At 48.9% G+C, this 20805-nt stretch overlaps 2 protein-coding genes across 2 annotated transcripts in view; one reads left to right on the plus strand and one right to left on the minus strand.

Annotated features, from left to right (window-relative positions):
* Positions 1-791: 791 nt before the first annotated feature.
* LOC115636031 (protein Wnt-4-like) lies at positions 792-5101 on the plus strand. Its single transcript, XM_030535620.1, has 5 exons — positions 792-856; positions 1170-1408; positions 3181-3312; positions 3636-3778; positions 4634-5101. The coding sequence occupies exons 1-5, from the start codon at positions 792-794 to the stop codon at positions 5099-5101; spliced, it is 1047 nt and encodes a 348-aa protein (XP_030391480.1).
* Positions 5102-6339: 1238 nt separating this feature from the next.
* Positions 6340-20805, minus strand: part of ACRBP (acrosin binding protein) — a 62317-nt gene continuing 47851 nt past the window's right edge. Inside the window, exons 6-10 of the mRNA XM_030535582.1 lie at positions 10298-10430; positions 9799-9978; positions 9214-9381; positions 9046-9132; positions 6340-6453 (exon numbers count right to left, since the gene is read on the minus strand). Of these exons, the coding sequence (XP_030391442.1) occupies positions 6340-6453; positions 9046-9132; positions 9214-9381; positions 9799-9978; positions 10298-10430 (682 nt within the window). The remainder of the gene's footprint in view (positions 6454-9045; positions 9133-9213; positions 9382-9798; positions 9979-10297; positions 10431-20805) is intronic.

The following is a 20805-nucleotide window of genomic DNA, read 5'->3' on the forward strand; positions in this document are numbered from 1 at the left end:
AGTTAAGAGAGCCAGAAAGCAGCAGCCTGAGCTGTGTCTGTTTGCTGTAGCCATGAGGGTTGCAGGACAGAAAAGAGGAATCTCTAGCCTGGAGGAGCCAGATGAGAGAAAATCACCAAGAAAGGCAGCTGGGAGGTGAAGGAGGCCCAGACGAGCACCAGCTCTCCTTGTGCATCACTCTTGGGAACCAGCACTGGGACTCGCCCTCGCTTCCCAAAGGAACTGGTGGTAGAAAAAGATGCCAGAGAACTGAATCACCATGTAACAGCGGATTGGTGCCACTGGGACCTCACTGCATAGAGGAGCCTATTAGTTACCAATAGGGTCTCACTCTACTCCCCTGCTGGCTTGTGGGCAGCGTGATCTGCAGGGGAGAGAGAGCAAGAGGATAAAGCATTCATCCGAGGAGTAGACTTAAAGAATCTGCATGTGGAATTGTGGGTACAGGGGCTGCTTGCTGTTCATGCTGAACTCCACCATGTGAGCCACCTTTTTGGGAGAGCTGTCGAGGAGCCCCTGTCCTGTGCTTCTGACCCTCCAGTGATGTATCACAATCCCTAGAGGACAGTGGCACTGTAGATGCCCCTACAGTGCTAACCTGGGGCTCCTGTGCTGACAGGCACCCAGAGACAGCTCATGGTTGTTGTGGAGGGTGGGGGTACTTGCTCTCCGCAGTGCTGGACTGGGACTGCCCTGGGAGTGACTTTCTGGCACCAGGCGCTGCGGAGGAGGGAAAGGCATTTGTGCAGCTAAGGCAGAGGGACTGTGGCTAAGATTTCTCCAGCAAGAAGATGGAGATTGTCCAGCTGTATGTTGTGTTGATTTCTCTGTGGCACATCCGTGCTGTGACCTGGCTGTAAGTATGGTGTGGGCTGGAGCTTGCGTGACCTAACGGTCCCCTAGGGTGGTTGAGGGACCCTAATCCCCACAAGAGACAATAGGCAGATCTCACAGGAAAAGGGAGGTTTAGGAGACCCCAGCACCCCAAAGAGATGCTGGGGGATCCCCTGGGGTGGGTGGAAGTCTGATCACATGGGGAGAGGGAGTCTGAATATCCCTATGGGCTCTTCTAACAGTGAGGCTGTGAAGGGGAATTTTACCCTTTGAGCTATTAGCGTGTCCATAGCCCATCTCTGAGCGTGGCTAACTCCCTCTATCCCTCTGTGCAGGTACCTGGCAAAGCAGCCCTCCCTGCAAGGGACCCTGCAAGATTCCAGTGCCTGTGAGGGTTTGAAGGGCCTGGCGGAGGAGCAGGTGCGAATCTGCCAGCGGCAAGTGGAAGCCATGGACTCAGTGAAGCACGGAGCAGAGCTGGCCATAGAGGAGTGTCAGCACCAGTTTCACAACCGTCGATGGAATTGCTCCACTCTGCAGGGGCTACAGGTCTTTGGCAAGGTTGCCATACAAGGTCAGAGGTCAAGAGTTAGGCAGATCTATGCAGTGCATGGAACATTTGCCATCAGTGCCCAACTTCTTGGCTCATGTCCAAACCCCAACCTAATGCTCACACTAAACCTAACTTTTAAACCTTCACCCTAACCCCAAACCAAACCTTAACCTTACCATGCTTATCTTAATTCTAATAGTAAGTAGAACACTAAACTAACACTAGTACTCCGGCTAAACCACTCCCTGAGTCTACCCCTAATGTTCACCCTGACTCCAATGGTCAATCAGACACTGATCCTAATGCTCACCTAGACTATTCATCCTAATGGTCAAGCATAAGATTAAACCTAATGCTCACCAAACCCAAAGGGAGCGTGCTTGTGTTTGGAAAGTAGATTCAAGTCAACTAAAAGATACAGTGACATTGTATTGATTTTGGTGAATTGTTTCAGCTGAAACAAAAAAGGAAAACAAAATGTTTCAAAATTTTGGGCTAGCTTTACAAGGGGATTTAGGCTCCATTAACAAAACAGGAGGAGGAGGCGTCCCCCTGCCCCGCAACTTTTTCACCCAGTAGTTAGAGTAGTCACCTGGAATGTGGAAGACCCAGGTTCAAAGTCCTGCTCAGGAGCAGGGATTTAACCCCAGCTGTCCTCCTTACCACAAAAGTATCCTGACCACCAGGGCATTCTGATGTGGGGCTTGCTCGAGCTTTCCTGTTGAAGGTGTTATACTGTGGGTAATTATAATAATTATTAAAATATAAATTATATAATTGCAAATAAAAAATCCTTAGCACAGGGACTGGAAGCCAGGTGTCCTACTTCTCAGGTGGGGGGGCCTAACCACTGGGCTATAAAGTCATTCTCACTGTCTCTCACTGTGGCCCAATGACTATTTAAGTATCTTATACACAGTGGAACAGCCTTAGTAGGAGATCCCAAGACAGCTCTACCCCAGAATAGCTGGGAGCCTTCCCTTCTCCCTCCCACAGATAAGTGCCCCAACTGCTGAGCTAAAGGTTATCATGGGGGGCACCGCCTACCCCTTCTGTTTGTGAATAGAACCCTTCATTTCTTTGATTTTTTAAAAACATTTACAATTTCCAAAAATGAAACAAAATGTTTCCTTTGACCCAAAATGATTTTTCCCTAATTTGAGTCTCCAAAAATATGTTACTGTTCCAGTCTGAGCCAACCCCCCCATTTTTTTTTCTTTTTTTGCAGAACTGCCAGCAAACCAAAAGATTAGTTATTTGCTTGCTTTAGTCCTGAGAAATGAGGCTCCAGGCCATTCACTTGGAGGGATGACTCTGCAGGCTCACTGACCCTCTCAGGACTGCAGGATGGTTCCTGTGCTCAGCCTCACTGCATTCTCTCTGGTTCTCCCCCTAAAAAAATTCCCTCTGAGACTTGCATCCCCTTCCCTCCCTGCTGGGGACATGAGACCTCTGGGACTGAGGAGCCCAGAGCTGCGTGCATGCCGTGTGGGATCTCCCTGGTGCCCTAGCATGAGGGGCTAGCCTCTCCCTGCTGGTGGGATCCAAGACCTCTGAGGATGTAGCAAAACTCCTTTTAATGATTTACCAGTGTGATCTCTGTTTGAACATCTCCTTTCTGAGAGTGACACAGCATTATCACATAGCCCCTGCGTGTCTCAGGCTGCCTCCATGTGTTTAATACAGATGAAACTGCAATGTTTCCTCTCTCCACAAATGAACTGAAGGAGAAATTCCTTAGACAAATTTTGAAGAAATTGTTCCTTCTAAGGCTGCTTCTGTCTCTTCTGCAGGTACACGAGAATCTGCTTTCATTCATGCCATCTCATCAGCAGGAGTGGCGTTCGCTGTGACCCGGGCCTGCAGCCGTGGGGAGCTGGAGCAATGCGGATGTGATCGCAAGATCCATGGAGTCAGCCCAGAAGGTAACAGAAGGTGGTTGGTGCTGGAGAAAGAAGAAGCCCCCCACTGGCATGGGACGAACTGGAAGGATGAATGGGAGCAGACAACAAAGCTTGCTACATATCCCTGGGAAGGGGACAGTGCAGAGGAGAGCAGAAAAATAAATGGGGATGGAGAGTGCCGCCACTGCATGCCTCTGGGATGAGAACAGTATAGGGAGGGTGGGGCCAGGGAGCTATGAGCAGAGTGATCTTTTCCCTGCTTGGAAAGCCTGAACACCTCTACATCTGCCCCCATACCTGAAGCAGCCTGCCTGCCTCATGGACTCTCTCTCTCTCTTTCCCAGGATTCCAGTGGTCAGGCTGCTCTGACAACCTGTCCTATGGTATTGCCTTTTCTCAAGCCTTCGTGGATAACCCTGAACGGAGCCGTGGTGTCTCGTCCAGCCGAGCACTCATGAACCTGCACAACAATGAGGCTGGTAGGAAGGTAAAGTTGGTACCATGTGCTAGGGAACATACCAGATGTCTGAGCCTCTCGTCGGGGACCAGAGCCTGTCCCATCCCCCACTCCTTTTGTCCAGATTAGAGTGGCACCCACAAACTGATAACCTCTGAGGAGAGCCTTTCCCTTCTGATTGGATCCAATTCCCTGCCTTTCCTTCAGAGTCTATCATTGCTTTGCCCCAGAGCAGAGCCTGTTCTTTATATGCCTTGGAGTGGATCCCAATTCCTGAGCTCCACCTCCCTCAGAGCAGTTTTCTTTCCTTCCTACAGTCTAAATTTGGATTCCCCTTCCTCTGCCTCTTTCTTAAAGTGAATCCATTTCCCTCACTCTGCCTTCAGGCAATTCCCCATCCCTTCACCTCTTTTGAATGAATGGTTCCCTTTCCCCAGCCACTGCCTCCTGAGTAGGCCCCTGACCCTCCCTCTGACTCACTGTGGATCTTGTTCCTTTGTGGCAGAGTAGATCCCTTCTTCTACTACCTCAGAGTGGATCCCTTTCTCATTTTTAAGAAGGCCTGCTCATATCCCTCTGCAAAGGGATTGCTGTAGTTCTGGGCAGGTCCTTTCCCCCCATAGTGGATCCCTTCAGCTGATGAGTGGATCAGTGGCTTGTATTTCATCTTCCTGTGAGCAGCTTCTGCTCCCTGTCACACACCTTAGAGTGACCCTTTTCCCCAGGCCTCCCTTTCCCTGACTCTGTCACACTCCCCACGTGCAGCACCCCCTGGGTGGTAAGAAGAAGCTCCACTGTAGGCTTAAATTCACTTTTCACTGGCACCCTCAGGTGGGCTGAATGAGGCCCTCCACCTCCTGCCGACAGACGCTTTCTACTTGCCAGGCTATCCTGTCCCACATGAAGGTAGAATGCAAATGTCATGGAGTGTCAGGTTCCTGCGAGGTCCGCACCTGCTGGAAGGCGATGCCCCCATTCCGCAAGGTGGGCAATGTCCTAAAAGAGAAATTTGAGAGGGCCACAGAGGTGCACCCCAAGCGGGTTGGTTCCCGCAAGCTCCTGGTGCCCAAGAGCTCCCGCTTCAAACCCTACACAGCTCACGACTTGGTCTACCTGGTGGCCAGCCCAGACTTCTGTGACCGGGACCCCCACAGTGGGGTCTTTGGCACCTCCGGACGCCAGTGCAACCGGACGTCTCATGCCATGGATGGCTGCGAGCTGCTGTGCTGCGGGCGAGGCTTCCGCACGGCCCAGGCTGAGAGGGTGGAGAGATGCAGCTGCAAGTTCCACTGGTGCTGCTCAGTCAAGTGCAAGCAGTGCCACCACCTTGTGGAGGTGCACACCTGCCGGTGAGGGGGGAGCTGAACTGAGCTGGGGGGAGGGAGCAAATGGTGGGCAAGAGTGCCAGCACCAAGAGGCGGGGTAACCTTGGGGAAGACATGGGGAGGGGATGACTCAGAGAGAGGGACTGAGAGCTCCAGAGAGGAATATACACACGGGGAGGGGGGAGGGGGAGGGGCATGGAGACCCTTTACCACCCCAATGAGGAGGGAGCTGATTGCTCCAGAGGGGGCATCTCGGGGGCGGGGGGGGCTGCACAGAGGTTCTTCCGCAGTTACAGAGGAGTTTGTCTGGGATGTGGCTCAAGGGTATTTGGATTTACTCGCTTGTGATGGCATTCTCTGAATTTTTTGAGGGGGGCGGGAGGGACATGGGGTTGAACACACAGTCAAATAAACCCTTAAAATATTAGGAATAAAATTATTGTATTAGCAAAAGATGCGAGCATGAGCTACTGTATGTGTGAAACCCTGGGTGGGCACTTCTGCGCATGCACTGGGGTGGGGGAGACTGTGCTCAGAGTCCATTCTGAAGGCTCAGGACTCCAGTGCCCTTTGTATGCAGTTAAATGAGGGGGCATTGGGGAATGCATAAGGGGAACCAGTGAGAGTGCAAGAGACACTGCTGACAAAGCTAGTGTGGATGAAGGAGTAGGGAGAGGATCACGTGGTTCAAAAAGAACAGTAGCTAATAGAACAGAGAAAGTGAAGCACTTTGGTTGAACAGGCTCTTTATAAACCAAAACATAATATAGGAAACAACCCACTGGTTGTGTCCATGGCAGGAGGCCTGAGGGTAAAAGACATTGTGGGCTTTAGGCAAGGGCCATCAGGCAGGAACCTGGAAACTAGCAGAGACTCCAAGTGAATCACCCCAGGGCTGATGCCGCTCCTGTTGCTGGAGTCCCTGTTGCTGCTGAGCCTTAAGAGGCACCTGGGGGACAGCTGAAACTGTACAGTGCCCGGGTTGGTGTCAAATGAAGTGCCAAGGACAGGGATTCCCCAGTGAATTCTGGGGTGCTGTCATTCACACTGCTGTATGGAGCAGAGAGGAGGCTGTGGCACCTGGCTGAAAGCAGGGGTGGGCACTAGACATTATCCCTGGGGACAGAGAGACAGACAGAGGTTGAGAAAAGTTGCTTCAGGTCCTGTCAAGTTTCTCCTCCTCTCTGCCTCCATAGGGTCCATTCAGTGTCCTATGCCCCCTCTTCCCTTCCTCCCTGGAGTCTCCCTCTGTCTGCTCTCCTCCACTCATCCCTCAGTCAAGCTGAAGAATTTCTGGCTCCAGAGCAGCACCTCCTCTTCGCCTTTCTCTTCACTCAGCACTTGGTATGTCTCGTTCCTGCGGCAACCATAACGAAGCACCTGAGCAGATAGACAGATAGATAACCTTATCCCCAGAGACTGGTGCAGACCCCTCTGTCCCCTACCCTTGAGTCAAGGGACCCAAACACCAGTCAAGGGAGTCCTGGGATTGAAAGTAGCTGTCTCCTTGTAACATGAGCCCTGCAAGTATGAGAGCCTGTCTCTTGACCAATGGAGGGCCGGGAAGAGAGGGTCCTGTCCCTAGGTCACTGCAGGGTGGAGACCTTGGGTGAGGAGACCCAGTCAAAGGTAGCAGGGGGGCAATCCCTGATGGAAAATGTAGCTGGGCTGCACTAGGCTGGTGACCTAGGATTTATTTATTTTTCTCCCATTTTGTTCTCCATAATTTCAGATTTAATTAAAAATAACTTTTTGAAGGTTAAGGGCCTGAGATATATACGAGGTTAGACTAGATGGTCTAATGGTCCTTTCTGCCTTAAACTCTACAAATCTATGACATAAGTTTCTAGCCATGATGGTTGTGAAGAAAACCTTCAAAATATGAACTCAAGACATCTGCCTGAATCTGCAGGCAGCTTGAAACAAGGGCTCTGAGAGGCTTAACCTGCCACGTTTATTTCAGTGGGTGCTAACTCATGTCCAATTATGCTGATTTAAAATGTCAGCACTGTTATCTGAGAGACAAGGTGGGTGAGGTAGTATCTGATAGCAATGTCGGTCCCAGGATCTTAGAGCGACAAGGTATCTGTTTTACATCTAATTACAACTGTGAATAAGAAGAAAGGAGGAGGATCAATTTATGGAATTTTGCATAATCTACTGTGAGTGACCTTTGAGTTTGTGCTCCTAGTGCATGGTGCCTGGAAGATACACAACTTTTCTGCCCCCAGTCTGTGAAGCCAAAGGTCTTAGAGAAGAACTGGAGCCTGAGGGGGAAACTAGTCGACTCTGGTGGTGGATATAGGGTGTGATGTGATAAAGTAGTGTGATAGCTCCCTTTGATGGACTCCCAGCCAGCCAGTTAGCTGTAAAATCCCTCTTGGTAGCTGTTCTTTACCTGCTTTACCTCTAAAGGGTTAAAAAGTCCCCCAGGTAAAGAGAAAAGAAAAAAAAAGTGGGCACTTAACCAAAAGAGCCAATGAGGCTAGAATTTTTTAAAATGGGAAAGGAAACTTTCCCTTTGTCTGTTGTTCTCTCGGCTGTAGGGACAGAACAAGGAGCAATGGTCTCAAGTTGAAGTGAGGGAGGTCTAGGTTGGATATTAAGAAACACTGTTTCACTAGGAGGGCAGTGAAGCACTGGAGGAGGTGGTGGAATCTCCTTCCTTAGAGATTTTTAAGGCCTGGCTTGACAAAGCCCTGGCTGGGTTGATTTAGTTGGTCTTGGTCCTGCTTTGAGCAGGGGATTAGACTAGATGACCTTCTGAGGTCTCTTCCAACTCTAATATTCCATGACAGAGCAGCAATGCTGTAAGCAAGAATGCTGTGTAAGGTTTGAACATTTAGATAAACGCGATCAGGTTTATTCTTTATTTTGGCTTCTGGATCTCCTCTATGCTAACCCCAGGTACTTTTATTTGCTTGTAACCTTTAAGCTGAACTCCCAATAAAGCTATTTTGGGTGCTTGATTTTTGGAATTGCTCTTTTAAAATCTAGCAAAAGCCCAAGTTCCAGATGTATTTTCTTTCTTTTTGTCTTTAATAAAAATTTACCTTTTTTAAGAACAGGATTGGACCTCCTAAGAGGTTTGTGCACATGTTGTTTAATTAGCTTGTAGTTACAGCTAATTTCCTTTGTTTTCTTTCTCAGTTCTTCCATGGGGGTGGGCGTGTGTGTGTGTGTGTGAGTGAGAAAGAGAAAGAGAGAGAGAGAGAGAGAGAGAGAGAGAGAGGGCTTGAGGGTAACCCACAGGGAGGAATTCCCAACTGCTCCTTCCTGGGTTTTTTTTTTTTTTGCATTCGGGCGCTGGCAGCATTTACCAAGCCAAGGTTATAGAAAAGCTGTAACCTTGGGAGTTTAATACAAGCCTGGAGTGGCAAGTATTCATTTTTAAAATCTTGCAGGCCTCCACCCTCTGCACTCAGAGTGACAGAGTGGGGATTCAGCCTTGACATAGGGTCAGGTGGATTTCTCTTTGACCTTAGTGGTTGGTGCACCTTCCTCTGCTGCTTTCTCCCCACTGGCACTATTGCATCGATTACACTCAGATTTTTCAAAATCATAAAGACTAGAAAAACTTTTTGATGGACATTTAAATTTTATCACGAGTCCAAGGCACATGATATGTGCCTGGTTCTAGGTATAACCAAATCCCACTGAAGAGTCAAGCCTGAAGAGTCCAGCAGAGGATCTCTGATCATGTTTTGAACATCTGCACCGTTTACTACAAGTGGCATCTCTTTTTGGAAACTCAAGTGGCTGAAGCTTGATTTTTGGGTGAAGCTAAAGAGAGTACCGCCACACCCACCCCACCCCAATTCAAGTCCTGCAGGAGGGGAAAATCCTGGGGCAGGGAAGGGGCAGGACAGAGCCAAGAGATGGGGAAACTGGAGTTGGGAGGGCTGCCATTCTGGACAGTGAATTGTCAGCGTGGAGCTGGGTAGATCCCTGGGGAGTGGGGCAGCTCCTCACCTTCTGGCTGCTGAGGCTGTGCTGTAGGCACTGGTGACTCTTGAATGCACAGTAATTAGGGTGCTGAACTCTATCTGAGTCACAGATCTGGGGAAAGAGGAGTGAAATGTTAGAGAGAAAATAGAGGCGAGGAGGAGGGATGAGGGGACAGTGAGGTTTGGCACTTACTTTGTTTGGGAAGTCCCCTCCTTGGAAGAAAGCATATTCCACTTGCAGCCAAAGGATCACGCGGGGGTCATCACAGCCATGCGTGGCCAGGCGGCCACACCAATAATCTCCACGCAGCCCACCGTACACCTCCATCCCATAATACCCCATTGCCTCCAGGGAACCAACCTGCAAACAGAGGGGAGCATTAGAGACAGGCGAGTGTCCCTAGTGCAATGCCCCGGTTGTGCCTAATCCAAGACCCTGCCTCACAGCCAGGAGCAGCGGAAGGGTTTCTGACGCCCTAGGCGGACAGCTATTTTGCTGCCCCCCAGGGCCCCGGTGGACCTACCACAGTAATGCCGGCGGATGGTCCGCTGCTGGAAAGGCTCCAGTGGAGCTGCTGCAGTGATGCCGGCGGGCGGTCCACTGGTCTAAAGGCTCCGGTGGACCTGCCGCAGGTAAGTCCATCGGACCCGCGTGCCACCCCCCCGGCAAAATAGCACCCCCCAAAAATTCTGGCTCCCTAGGCCATTGCCTAGGTCACCTAAATGGTAGCGCTGGCCCTGCTCACAGCCTTGGGTACAAGCGGAACTGGGTCTGTACCTTATTTCCCACAGCCTGATACTGGGCAGAGATCTCAGGGTTGATGTAGGTAGTGAAGGTGCCAACATCGCAGTGAACACGTCTCAGATCTGACACCCCACGGCACTGCTCCCTCTTCAGTGAGCAGAAGGCACAGTCGGGGCACAGTTCCATGTGATGCCTTCCAAGACTATCACACACCTAGAGAGGAAGAAAACAGCAGGGTGAAGGGGCTGTGGTGGACTGAGTGGGGCAAGGAGGGAGGGCATGGGGAGACTGAGAGCTGGTCTCCAGGGCCTCCCATGCTCTTGGACCAGACTCTGTGTGTAAGTCCCATCTAATTTATAATCTAGCCACTCCAGCCCCAGCCTCTTCCAACAAGAGGGACTGTAGAAAGCAGAGCCAGAGCACTGGCTATTTGGGGAGTTCTCATATACTCTCATACCAGATGCTACACTCAGGAAGAACTGGTAAGAGGGATTACGGAGTATTGCCACAGAGGCTAGATAGTGATTCTTACCGAATCCCCAAATCCAAGGGTTCTTGCCTCCATTCGCTTCCAAGCCTGGGTAACGGCTGATGATAGGCAGATCCCCTCCAGCATTGCATAGCAGAGAATCACCAGAGCCTCATCTCTCTCCAGAGCTAAGAGGCTAATGCAGAGTAAGAAACAGAGAAAGGAGCAGCAAGTCAATTTCTGGGATCTGTAGTTTCCTGCTGGTTCTTTAAGGGATGAGCAGAGAGTGCTGCACTGGCTCATAGTCCAGAAGTTCTGTGTGTTTGTATGAGTGGCAGGCATGTGTGCAGTGTTTGTATGTATGTATATGTGTAATATGTATGTGTATTAGTGTATATTTATCAGTATGTGAAGGGGAATTTGTACAATGACTAGCATTACTGAGTTATCAGGTGGCACTACTGCAGTTCTTGCTAGTTTTGTTTATTTGAAGATATAGGAATTAGATCTTGGAGAACTGCTTATTGTCAGCTGTGGTGACACACAACACAACAGTGCGCTGGACAAGGAAGTTTCATGCATTTTTAGTGTGCACATAATTGTGTGTGTGTATGCTTGTGAGGAACTCAGTTGGCATGGGCCCAAGAGTGGGTGTGTGAGGAACTGTGCACATGCATGTGGGTATTTTTGTGGGCATGAGAAGGCCTCAGCCATGCATGTACAAGAGTATAGGTGCAAGAAACTCTCCAGGCACGTGCACAAGGTTGTGGTTGTGCAGCTGTATAATGAGCTCTCCAAAGGTGTGAGTCAGGCACTCACAGTATGTGTATGTGCATGAGAGTGTTACCAGACCACAGTGAACTGGTCCTATATCTAAACAAATCCTACTTAATAACAGCAGACAACCACCTACTACAAACCCTCTACAGATAACTCAGGGAAAAGATCTGGAGACAAAATTAGAAAGAAAAATATGAGACTGCCCTGAAAACTTCAAAAACCTAATGAATGCTGTAGCGGAGTGAACAGTGGTATGGGGGCCAGTGGTAAGGCGGGTCACCAGTCTGTAGGGGGTGCTCCAGGATGCTGGAAGAGCTAATTTCCATGGATGACCAGCAGGAGGTGCCGCAGGGGTGAGTCCACACCATTACAAGTGGTGGAGAATGCAGGCAGGAGCGGTCGACCCCTGACACAAGGGGCTAGAGCACAGACAGTGGGATTATCGCCCAGAGACTTTGGAAGGGAACAATGGAACCATGGTATACTGGGGTGTATTTTGAAGAGGCCCCAGGAGGTAACTCTGGTTGGGGGACAGGTGTCTGCACCCTGGATGAAGGTGGCTGATGAGCCACAGAGATTATGGTGCAGTGGGCCCTCCACAAGCAGCTGGGCCAGCCAGTGGACGAGCAGCGGGCCCTGGCAAGGATCCTCTGGCAGGAGTGGCAGAGGAGAAAGACTTCTTATACCTGCAGAAGGCAGGGATATGTAAAGAGGGATTGTCACTATTGGGACAGGGATAGGGCACCTCGCCCCAAAGAGAGTCAGGGACAAGTCCCACAGCTAATCCGCTGGGTGAGGGTACCCAGGTGGCTGAGGACATGTTGGGCCTGTAGGTGACAAGGGCACCTGCAGTGGGCGTGCCCAGGCCCCAGGCAGTGGGTCCAGGTCAGCTCCGGTAAGGGGGCAGGACCCTGGAAGGACCCCGAAAGGTCCAAGGTAGCCAAGAGGCAGGGAGCCTCCTGAGGCTGCCGTGAACTGAGCCACATATGGAGGCACTGCCCCCTCAGGGGAGCTAAGGTGCGGCCGGTGGAAGTGCCTAGAGACCCCCAAGGGTTGAAGTGTGAAGAGCTGGTGAAGGCGACACCTGGGACGGAGGGGACCCCGTGGGAGGTTGGGATCCAGACCATCGCTGGGCATGCCTTCAGCCGGGGAATAGGGACAGAGGGGGCCCAGCAAGAGGCTGGAACTCAGGTAGTAGTGGAAAGGGTTGCTGTAGGCACCCAGACCCTGAAGGAAGAGGGTCTGGGGGAGTCTGGACTGTGCATGCAGCTGGAGGCCCACCATGATGCCAAAGCGAGAGCCCTGGACCTCATGCAAGAGTATGCGGCCATTGTTGAGGAGGAGACCCGTTTGCGTAAGTGACTGGAGAAGTCAGAAAAGAAGCGGGTGGCGCTGGAGGCAGATGGGTGTCCAGGCCAGCAGACATCCCTACCCCAGGGGTGGTGATCTTGGGGGGGGGGTGTAGGGAGTGAGTGGGTGTAGCGGGGTTGGAAAAGGCCTGCAGAGGCCTGGGGCTGGGGAAGGGAGCAAAACCCTGGCTGACTGGGAGAAGTGGCTGCAGCTGGGGCCATGCCCCAAACAGACCAACTGAGCTTTATAAGAAGGCCAAGATAGCCAGAAGTTCTGGACTCTCTCTCTGCTTGTAGAGAAGGGCCTGGTTGCTAGAGAGCTGATCAGGGCTGGGGGAAGGCTAGAGGAGCTGGGGAGCTCCAGCCTGGAAAACTCCCAGGCTGTGGGTCTAGCTGAGGGCCTAAGACCAGTACTAGGGCTGCAGAGGGGCAGCCCAGCTATTGAGAGAGGCAGCAGGTCCAGCCAAACCTTGCCTGTGATGAGTGGTGTATACTGCAGTCTGCCCCAGGGAGTGGGGCTAGATGACTGAAGTGAGGTGGGGTTTGTGGGTGTGGGGCTACTGCTAGGGGGGCAGCAACACAGGGGAAGGGGCACCAGGATCCTGGGAGGGACATGGGGGCCAGTGGTAAGGCAGATCACCAGCCTGCAGGGGGTGCTCCAGGATGCTGGAAGAGCTAATTCCCATGGATGACCAGCAGGAGGCGCCACAGGGGTGAGTCTACTCCCTTACAAATGCACATCAAACACACACTGTGGCCAAATAGCAAATGACGTTAACATTGCCACAAAAGACTCTCTGAGACTTAACCAGACCAGCATAGCATCCCTAACCACACACAACAGGGCTGCCACTCCAAGAGAAAGCAAAATGATTTCACTGAAGCTGCCATATACTCAAGAATAAAGTGAGAAACTCTCCAACTTAAAACACAGAGAGGTATATGTCGCTGACCTACACACAGCTTGCCACAGCTCACTGATGTACAACAAATCAGTGCTCTAGCAAAAAAACTGGAGCACCTGAAGAAAAAATTAACACAGACTGAAGATATGATGGACACCAAATGCTTCTGGCAAATCTGGAAAAAATTGAAGCCAACTAAATTAAAAAAAACAACCATCTATTCAGAATAGTAGAATCTGGACAGAGCACTTCTGGGACCTATACAAAGGTATCAAACACCTGAAAACACATTAAAACAATTTGCCTGAACCCATCTGGGTTTGTTAGTTAGTTAACCTAACCATCCAGCCTGGACACTTCCCTGAGATCTGGTCAATGGACAAGCTACCTGAATACAAAAGCGGAAATCCCTCAACCTAAACAAAAATAAAGGGCTCTGTTTGTGTATCTGTAGTATCTTTAGCAACAGAATAATGCATTACCTGACCAGTAGTTCAGGCATGCCAAATTGTTTTTCCTTGAAAAATGAACTATAGGCCACAGGTGCTATCATGGTTACAAGGAGACCAGTGCCTTATACCCCTTTCCAGTCCCGCCTGAGTGTGCCTCTCACATGACAGTTTTTACTGCCTTCATCCCTGTCTGTGTGGAAGTCCACCATTTTATCTCTTTTAGACTGATGTCTGGTTGAAGCCCCTGTTTACCATCTGTGATATCTTGACAGGCCTAGCTGTATTTGGTACTTGGAAGAAACATCCTTCTGAGGTTTGTGATCAGCAGCAGACTGAAGTGACTCAAAACAGTGTCTTCAAAACAAATGCATTGTTTATTCACCCAAAGGAACATTGCAACCAGAGAAGAGAGTTAAAACAACCAGAGGCATATAGACCTGGCTCTCACTTAAAGTTTGTAATTTCCCTCAAGCTTAGCCAAGTCCAGCTGCCTTAGACCCATCCTGCAGGGCCTGTGTCTCAGTCCTTCTACTCTCTGAAAACAATTCCCTGATGACTGAACTTCCTCCTCCCTCTCTAGAGAGTTAACTGTCTAGTTTCCTTTTGACCTTAGGCCTTCAGCCTTGTCAAATCAGATATGGTAATTTTGACTGGTGGCTGGAAATAGCATCTTCCCAATTAGTGGCCCAGCCATTGTTCTCTTCATTCCCTTGAATTTGCTTACCCAGAGGGTCTTGTCTTGTTTCCTGCTTGTTCTTCCTAACAGCCCCTTTTGATTTAACTCCCTGTAGTCAGAGAGAATAATATATGCAGGTAAACTGAGGATTGGCTACACTCGCAACTCCAAAGTGGTGCCGCGGGAGCACTCCCAAGGCAGCGCTTTGAAGTGCGAGTGCGGTCGTGGCGCCAGTGCTGGGAGAGAGCTCTCCCAGCACTGCAGGTACTCCTCCTCCCCGTGGGGATTACGTTACAGCGCTGGGAGCCTTGCTCCCAGTGTTGGGGCACTGTTTACACTGGCGCTTTACAGCGCTGTAACTTGCTGCGCTCGGGGGGGTGTTTTTTCACACCCCTGAGTGAGAAAGTTGCAGCGCTGTAAAGCACCAGTGTAGTCAAGGCCTGAGATAGTCCAGATATCTCCCACATTCTCCACATATGTGATTAACAAGTATGTAAAAGACAAAACAGGGAGAAAGATTTGGGCTCTTCATAGGCTTTAAAAAACTTTTGACTCAATCTGACATCTAGGACTGAACATTAAATTGGTGGGAAACATGACATTAAAGCAATGTACCAGTCCATCCAATGCAGAATAAAACTAAACAATATGCCAACAGAAGACTCCAGACAAGAAAGGGAAGTAAAACAGAGATGGAATTTCAGCTCAACCCTTTTGAACACATACACTGATGTTGCTCTAGAACAGGGATCGGCAAGCTTTGGCACGCGGCTCGCCAGGGTAAACCCCAAGGCGGGCCAGCCTGGTTTGTTTACCTGCCGCATCCGCAGGTTCATCCTATTGCGGCTCCCACTGGCTGCGGTTTGCTGTTCCAGGCCAATGGGGGTGGCGGGAAGTAGCGTGGGCCAAGGGATGTTCTTGGCAGCTGCTTCCCGCTGCCCCCATTGGCCTGGGATGGGAAACTGCAGCCAGTGGGAACTGCAATCAACCGAACCTGCGGACGTGGCAGGTAAACACACCGGCCCTGCCCACCAGGGTGCTTACCTTGGCGAGCCGGGTGCCAAAGGTTGCCGACCCTGCTCTAGAACAATCTCCAAACCAGGGTTTTCCAGTAAGTACCTCTTAGCAGAATTCATAATGCTGAGTTATGCAGTGTTGTTGTAGCCATGTTGATGTAACCCTGAGTTAGGCACCTAGGCGCTTTACATAACACATTTGAAGAATTAGGTATCTATGAATGGCATTCACAGAAGCCAGCATATGGAGAAGGGAGCTGCCTAAACTAGCTAGGAGGAAATCTCAAGGAGAGGGGATTCCTCCTCTGAGAATTCACAGCTGTGAGCCCTCCCCTGGAATTAGGCACCTAAGTTAGGTCAGATCAACCCTTTCTCAGGAAAAATGCGAGAGGGACCACTCTACCCTATTATAGTCAATAGTCCAGTGGTCAGGGCTCTCACCTGGGCTGTGGAAGACCTGTTTTCAAGTCCTGCTCTTCTGAATTTGGGCCTCCCATATCCTAGATGAATACCGTAGCCAGTAGGCTAAGGAATATCTGGGGGTGGCCTCTCTCAATCTCTCTTATTGGAGCTGTTCCACTTTGTAAAACTGAATAAATAATCAGAGAAGCAGAGAGTCTTTCACAGCCCAGGTGAGTGCCTGAAACACCAGGCTAAGGGGTCAATCTCTTCTGCTCTTTGGCCAAATAAATATTTGTTTGCAGTGCATAACAACAATAACCTTTTTTGGTCATATAAAACCGCTAAACAATAATACAGATTTTTAAGCATCATCTACTGGCACATTTTTATTAACTGTTTCCAGATATACAGACATATAGCACACTTGTAACATCTCTCTTGCCATAAAAGAAACAATTGTTTAAATTAGTTTTTGAATGTATTAGGCAACTTTATTGCTCTTCCATTCTAAGTGATATTTTGAGTCTCTTTCCCGCTCTTTCTGTTTGCCTGCAGGAAATTTCTGTGCTGCTAGATTTTCTGACATCACCATAATGACAAGTCATGAGGGTTGCTAGTAGCTGCATCCATGTGGACTCACTTAAGTTATTCCGAGAGATCAGCTGCTCCTTGGCGGATCTCAGGAAACAATAGCTGCACTGGTAGAATTGTTGTTATACTATCATCATGTATGATGTTTGCTTCCCTTTCCATACATGTTCCAGCCCTCCGTCTCTTGTGTGTCTCATTAGGAACTCCTTATACTCTGACTAGCTGTCGTATCTGGAGCTCAGGAAGCTCTTTGTCTTTTAGCTATAGTAGTATTTGGCTTGTTGTCACTGCTCTTTAACTCGGTCTGTCACCTTTTCCATGCTACTGGCTTCAAGAGCTTATTTGCTGTGACCAGTGGAGTCCAGGGTCTGCACGACATGAGATGCTTGAATGGGCTCCAGCCCATGTACCCATGCCTTCTGTTGCTGTATTTCTCCAGCCCAGTAGAGCTGTCCATGGATCTTCACTATCCCAGTTTGTCTTTTCTAGTAGTTTCTTGGCAATCTTGACAGATGCTTCTGCTTTGCCATTAGACTGGCTGTGATAGGGAGAGGATGGGAAATGTTCAAATTCCCAACATGCAAACTGAGGTCCATTATCTATGACAAGAGTCCTGAAATTCCATGCCAGGCAAACTGACCTTTGCAGCATTCAGTGACAGAGGCTGCTGCTGTTGTATAGAAGGGAATTTATTTCCCAGTAATCCAAGTACTCATCAACCATCAAAAGGTAGGCTTGATTTCCCACTATACAAATGCTCCAGGCTGATCATCTTGTAATAAAACTGCTCCCAATGCTCACTTGCTAGCATCACATAGAATAGTTACAAGTTCCTTCACAATTTTACATAATATTTTAGGTAAACTAGGTGCCCTTTCAAGCAAAACGGTGTGTTCAGACATGTAGGAACACTGAGTGCAGGCCATACCTATGGAATGAGGGACTGACTGTAGCCTGGACAGCAGCAACAAAGAACTCAGACAAGCTGCCATTGTGATGCTGTGGTAGAAAAGGCTAATGCAATCCTTGGATGTATAAACAGAGAAGTAGTGAATAGTAGGAAGGTGATTTTGCCTCCATATACAGCATTGGTGAGGGCGATTCTGGAACAGTGCATCCAGTTCTGGTGCCAAAATTTTTAAAAGGTTGTTGAAAAATTGGAGGGTGTGCAGAGAAGAGCCACAAAACTGACTCAAGGACTTAAGAAAATGCCTTAGAGTGAGAAATTTAAAGAGCTTAATCTGTTTAGTGGATCCAAAAGAAGATTAAGAGGTGACTTGATTACAGTGTATAAGGCCAGTACCTTCATGGGAGGAAAATACCAGGTACTGAAGAGCTCTTAAATCTAGCAGAGAAAAGCAGAACAAGAACCAATGGCTGGAAATTGAAGCAAGACAATTTCACATTAGAAATAAGGCGCCGGTTTTTAAGATTGATTAACCATTAGAACAAACTGTCAAGAACAGCGGTGGATTCTCCATCTCTTACTGTCTTCAGTATGATGCTTTTCTTGAAGATAGACTTTAATTGAATAGTATCAGAGGGTAGCCGTGTTAGTCTGGATCTGTAAAAGCAGCAAAGAATCCTGTGGCACCTTATAGACTAACAGACGTTTTGGAGCATGAGCTTTCGTGGGTGAATACCCACTTCCTCAGATGCACCCACGAAAGCTCATGCTCCAAAACGTCTGTTAGTCTATAAGGTGCCACAGGATTCTTTGCTGCTTTTAATTGAATACTTAATCAAAAAAGTTATAAGGCTCAGTAAAGGGATAACTGGGTGAAATTTTCTGAACTGTGACACATTAACACCTCTCAGGAATGATCTAGGTGTACTTAGTAATGCCTCCGTGGGGCGGGGAGAAGAACTTGGGCGTACTAGATGGTCTCTTTGGGGCCCTTCCAGTCCTGCATTTCTATGACTTTTGTGACAAAATGTCAGACTGGATGAACTAATGGTCCCTTCTGACCTTAAACTCTATGTGTTTATGAATTAACAAATCCCACAAATTACTGTATAACTTGCACATTTGTGGAGAAGGAATGCCCCACATGGCTTGGACCTTCTCAGGGCTTGGGTTTAAGCCCTGTGCTGTTCCAAGGTGTCTGATATACAACAGCGCTGACAGGCATGATTTTTTTTTCCCCCTCACTCAGTTTGAGATTCACTGACATGTATTATAAAGCAGTACATGATCATGATCAGCATTAATCTCTTCAAGGGAGTCTCCACAACCAAACACTAAGGTGTAATCTGCAATTACATCAATCCCCTTGAGTCTCTCTAGCACTTCATGTTGACATCTCTGGTATGCTTCTAGCACTAGAGGAAAGGCACATGGCATTCACAGCCATCTAGATCTGACCAGAAGGGTCCAGAAAGACATCAAATGAGGGCTTTCTTCATCAGGTGTAAGCACCAGAAACCATCTTTAGCAAAGAAAAGACCTTTGCATTTGGCAGGATCCCTTCAATTGTTGATAAGTGATAACAGGAGCATTGTTGAGTTTTCTTGAGGAGTAAAAGGTCAGTGCATGGCAGAGTTTGCTTGGTTTTCATACAGGTACCATATTTGTTAGACACAACTCTCTTTCAAACTCCCATCTCCATGAGATTGTCAGTCTGTTTTTAAAAGCATCTTCTTTAATGGAACTTCTGTTCTGTATCATGCTCATTGTTGCAGTTTCACCCCTGAGTTGATTTCCAAGGGCCATTCTCCAGGAAGGCATCCAAGGCCTGTAAAAGCATCTCAATGATAGGGACTCTTTAATGCAATGCTTCATTTGTCATTGGCAAAAACCCACTGGTTTTGCTGAGGCACCTGTGGCATTTCAATTACAGCAGAACCCTGTTTATTGGACCTATTTGGGACCAGAGCCAGATCGGATAATCAAAAATTGGGATAGTCTAAGGAATGGGAAAGTGAGAGTCTGCAGCGCCATCTAGTGGCTACATGAGAGATAATCTGCTCTGGACCAGTGTGAGCTGGTTGTTTGGTTAATATGGAGAGCCAGAAAATGGAGAGTTGGATAACGGGGTTCTACTGTATTTCAAATATGAATCATCCCAGGGGTTAAATTAATATGCCATTGGAGAGATTTAGCCTGGAGTTGTTTGTTTTCCAGTAATGTAAGTGATTTATCTTGTGCAATTTTACAGTAATCTTTGCCTTGCAAGTAGAGCAGCTGCCAGTTTGACATGTGAATGTCAGAGCTGGGCCATGCCTGAAGTTTTAGTTTTGAAAACCAGAGTTTTCCTTCACAGTTCATGGCCTCAGTGCAGTGGGTGTTGGTGAAGACAGAGCTGGGCTTTAGACTCCTTTTAGTCTCTCTTGAATTCAACCTTCAGATAGCAAGCCTGGCTTCCTTCACCTCTCTCTGTGGAAACCGGCAGTCCAACCACTCTGGGGCTGGATCTCTGGGGTGCAGCCTGTTTACTATTTGTGTTAATACAACAGGCCCAACTGGATTTGGCACCCCTCAGTCCTCTTTCTCTGGGCACCTGTGAGAACAGGTGATTAAAGTAGCATTTTACTGCCGAAGAGAATACAGCATTTAGGAGAAGGGGCTAACAGCAAAGACTCCTATGTGCATATTTCCTTACCTAGACATAACCATTGCTCAGATAGGTTCAGTTTATTCCCTAGTCTGGGCTGGGAGAGGCAGGGCATGGATATACTTGCCGATGTAGAGCGCTTTGAGTTAAACCAGTCTTCGGAGAGTGCAGTAGGGAAAGCGCTCCAGTCTGTCCACACGGACAGCAGCAAGCACACTGGCGTGGCCACATTTACGGCACTTGCAGCGGCATTGGGGGCAGTGCATTATGGGCAGGTATCCCACAGAGCACCTCTTCCCATTCTGGTGCTGTGGCCTGTAGGAAGGGGCAGGGGGTACGAGGCATTCTGGGTCCTGTCCCAACGTCCCGTGATGCATCACTTCGCATCCCAGCAATCCCTCTGCTTCAGTCCACATTTGGCACCATCTTTCAATGTTTTTTGCGCTGCACGCTCTGTCTTCTCTTTTTAATCTGCGATAAAGGAGCCCGAACTGCTTAGGAATATGCTGACGAGTCTTGCCAGCACGTCACATTTGGCAGTCGAGTTACTCCTAAACATCCAAACTGACAGTGAGGACTCCAACGATATCAACTCAAGTAATGCATACAACACGAGATTGCTTGTGGCATTCGTGGACATGCTCACCACTATGGAACGCCACTTTTGGCTCAAGAAACAAGCTCTGAGTGGTGGGATCACATCGTCATGCAAGTCTGGGATGATGAGCAGTAGCTGCAGAACTTTCGGATAAGAAAAGCCGCTTTCATGGGACTGCAGATGAGCTTGCTCCCACCCTGCCTCACAAGGACATGAGATTGAGAGCTGCCCTGAGGGTGGAGAAGTAG

This window comes from Gopherus evgoodei, chromosome 1, assembly GCF_007399415.2.
Source record: "Gopherus evgoodei ecotype Sinaloan lineage chromosome 1, rGopEvg1_v1.p, whole genome shotgun sequence".
NCBI lineage: Eukaryota > Metazoa > Chordata > Testudines > Testudinidae > Gopherus > Gopherus evgoodei.

Bases quoted from the DNA above. Each gene is read 5' to 3' on its own strand.
- LOC115636031 (XM_030535620.1), top strand. From the start codon at position 792: ATGGAGATTGTCCAGCTGTATGTTGTGTTGATTTCTCTGTGGCACATC. The intron at 857-1,169 runs GTAAGTATGGTG...CCCTCTGTGCAG, and splicing joins ATCCGTGCTGTGACCTGGCT to GTACCTGGCAAAGCAGCCCT. The intron at 1,409-3,180 runs GTCAGAGGTCAA...TCTCTTCTGCAG, and splicing joins TGGCAAGGTTGCCATACAAG to GTACACGAGAATCTGCTTTC.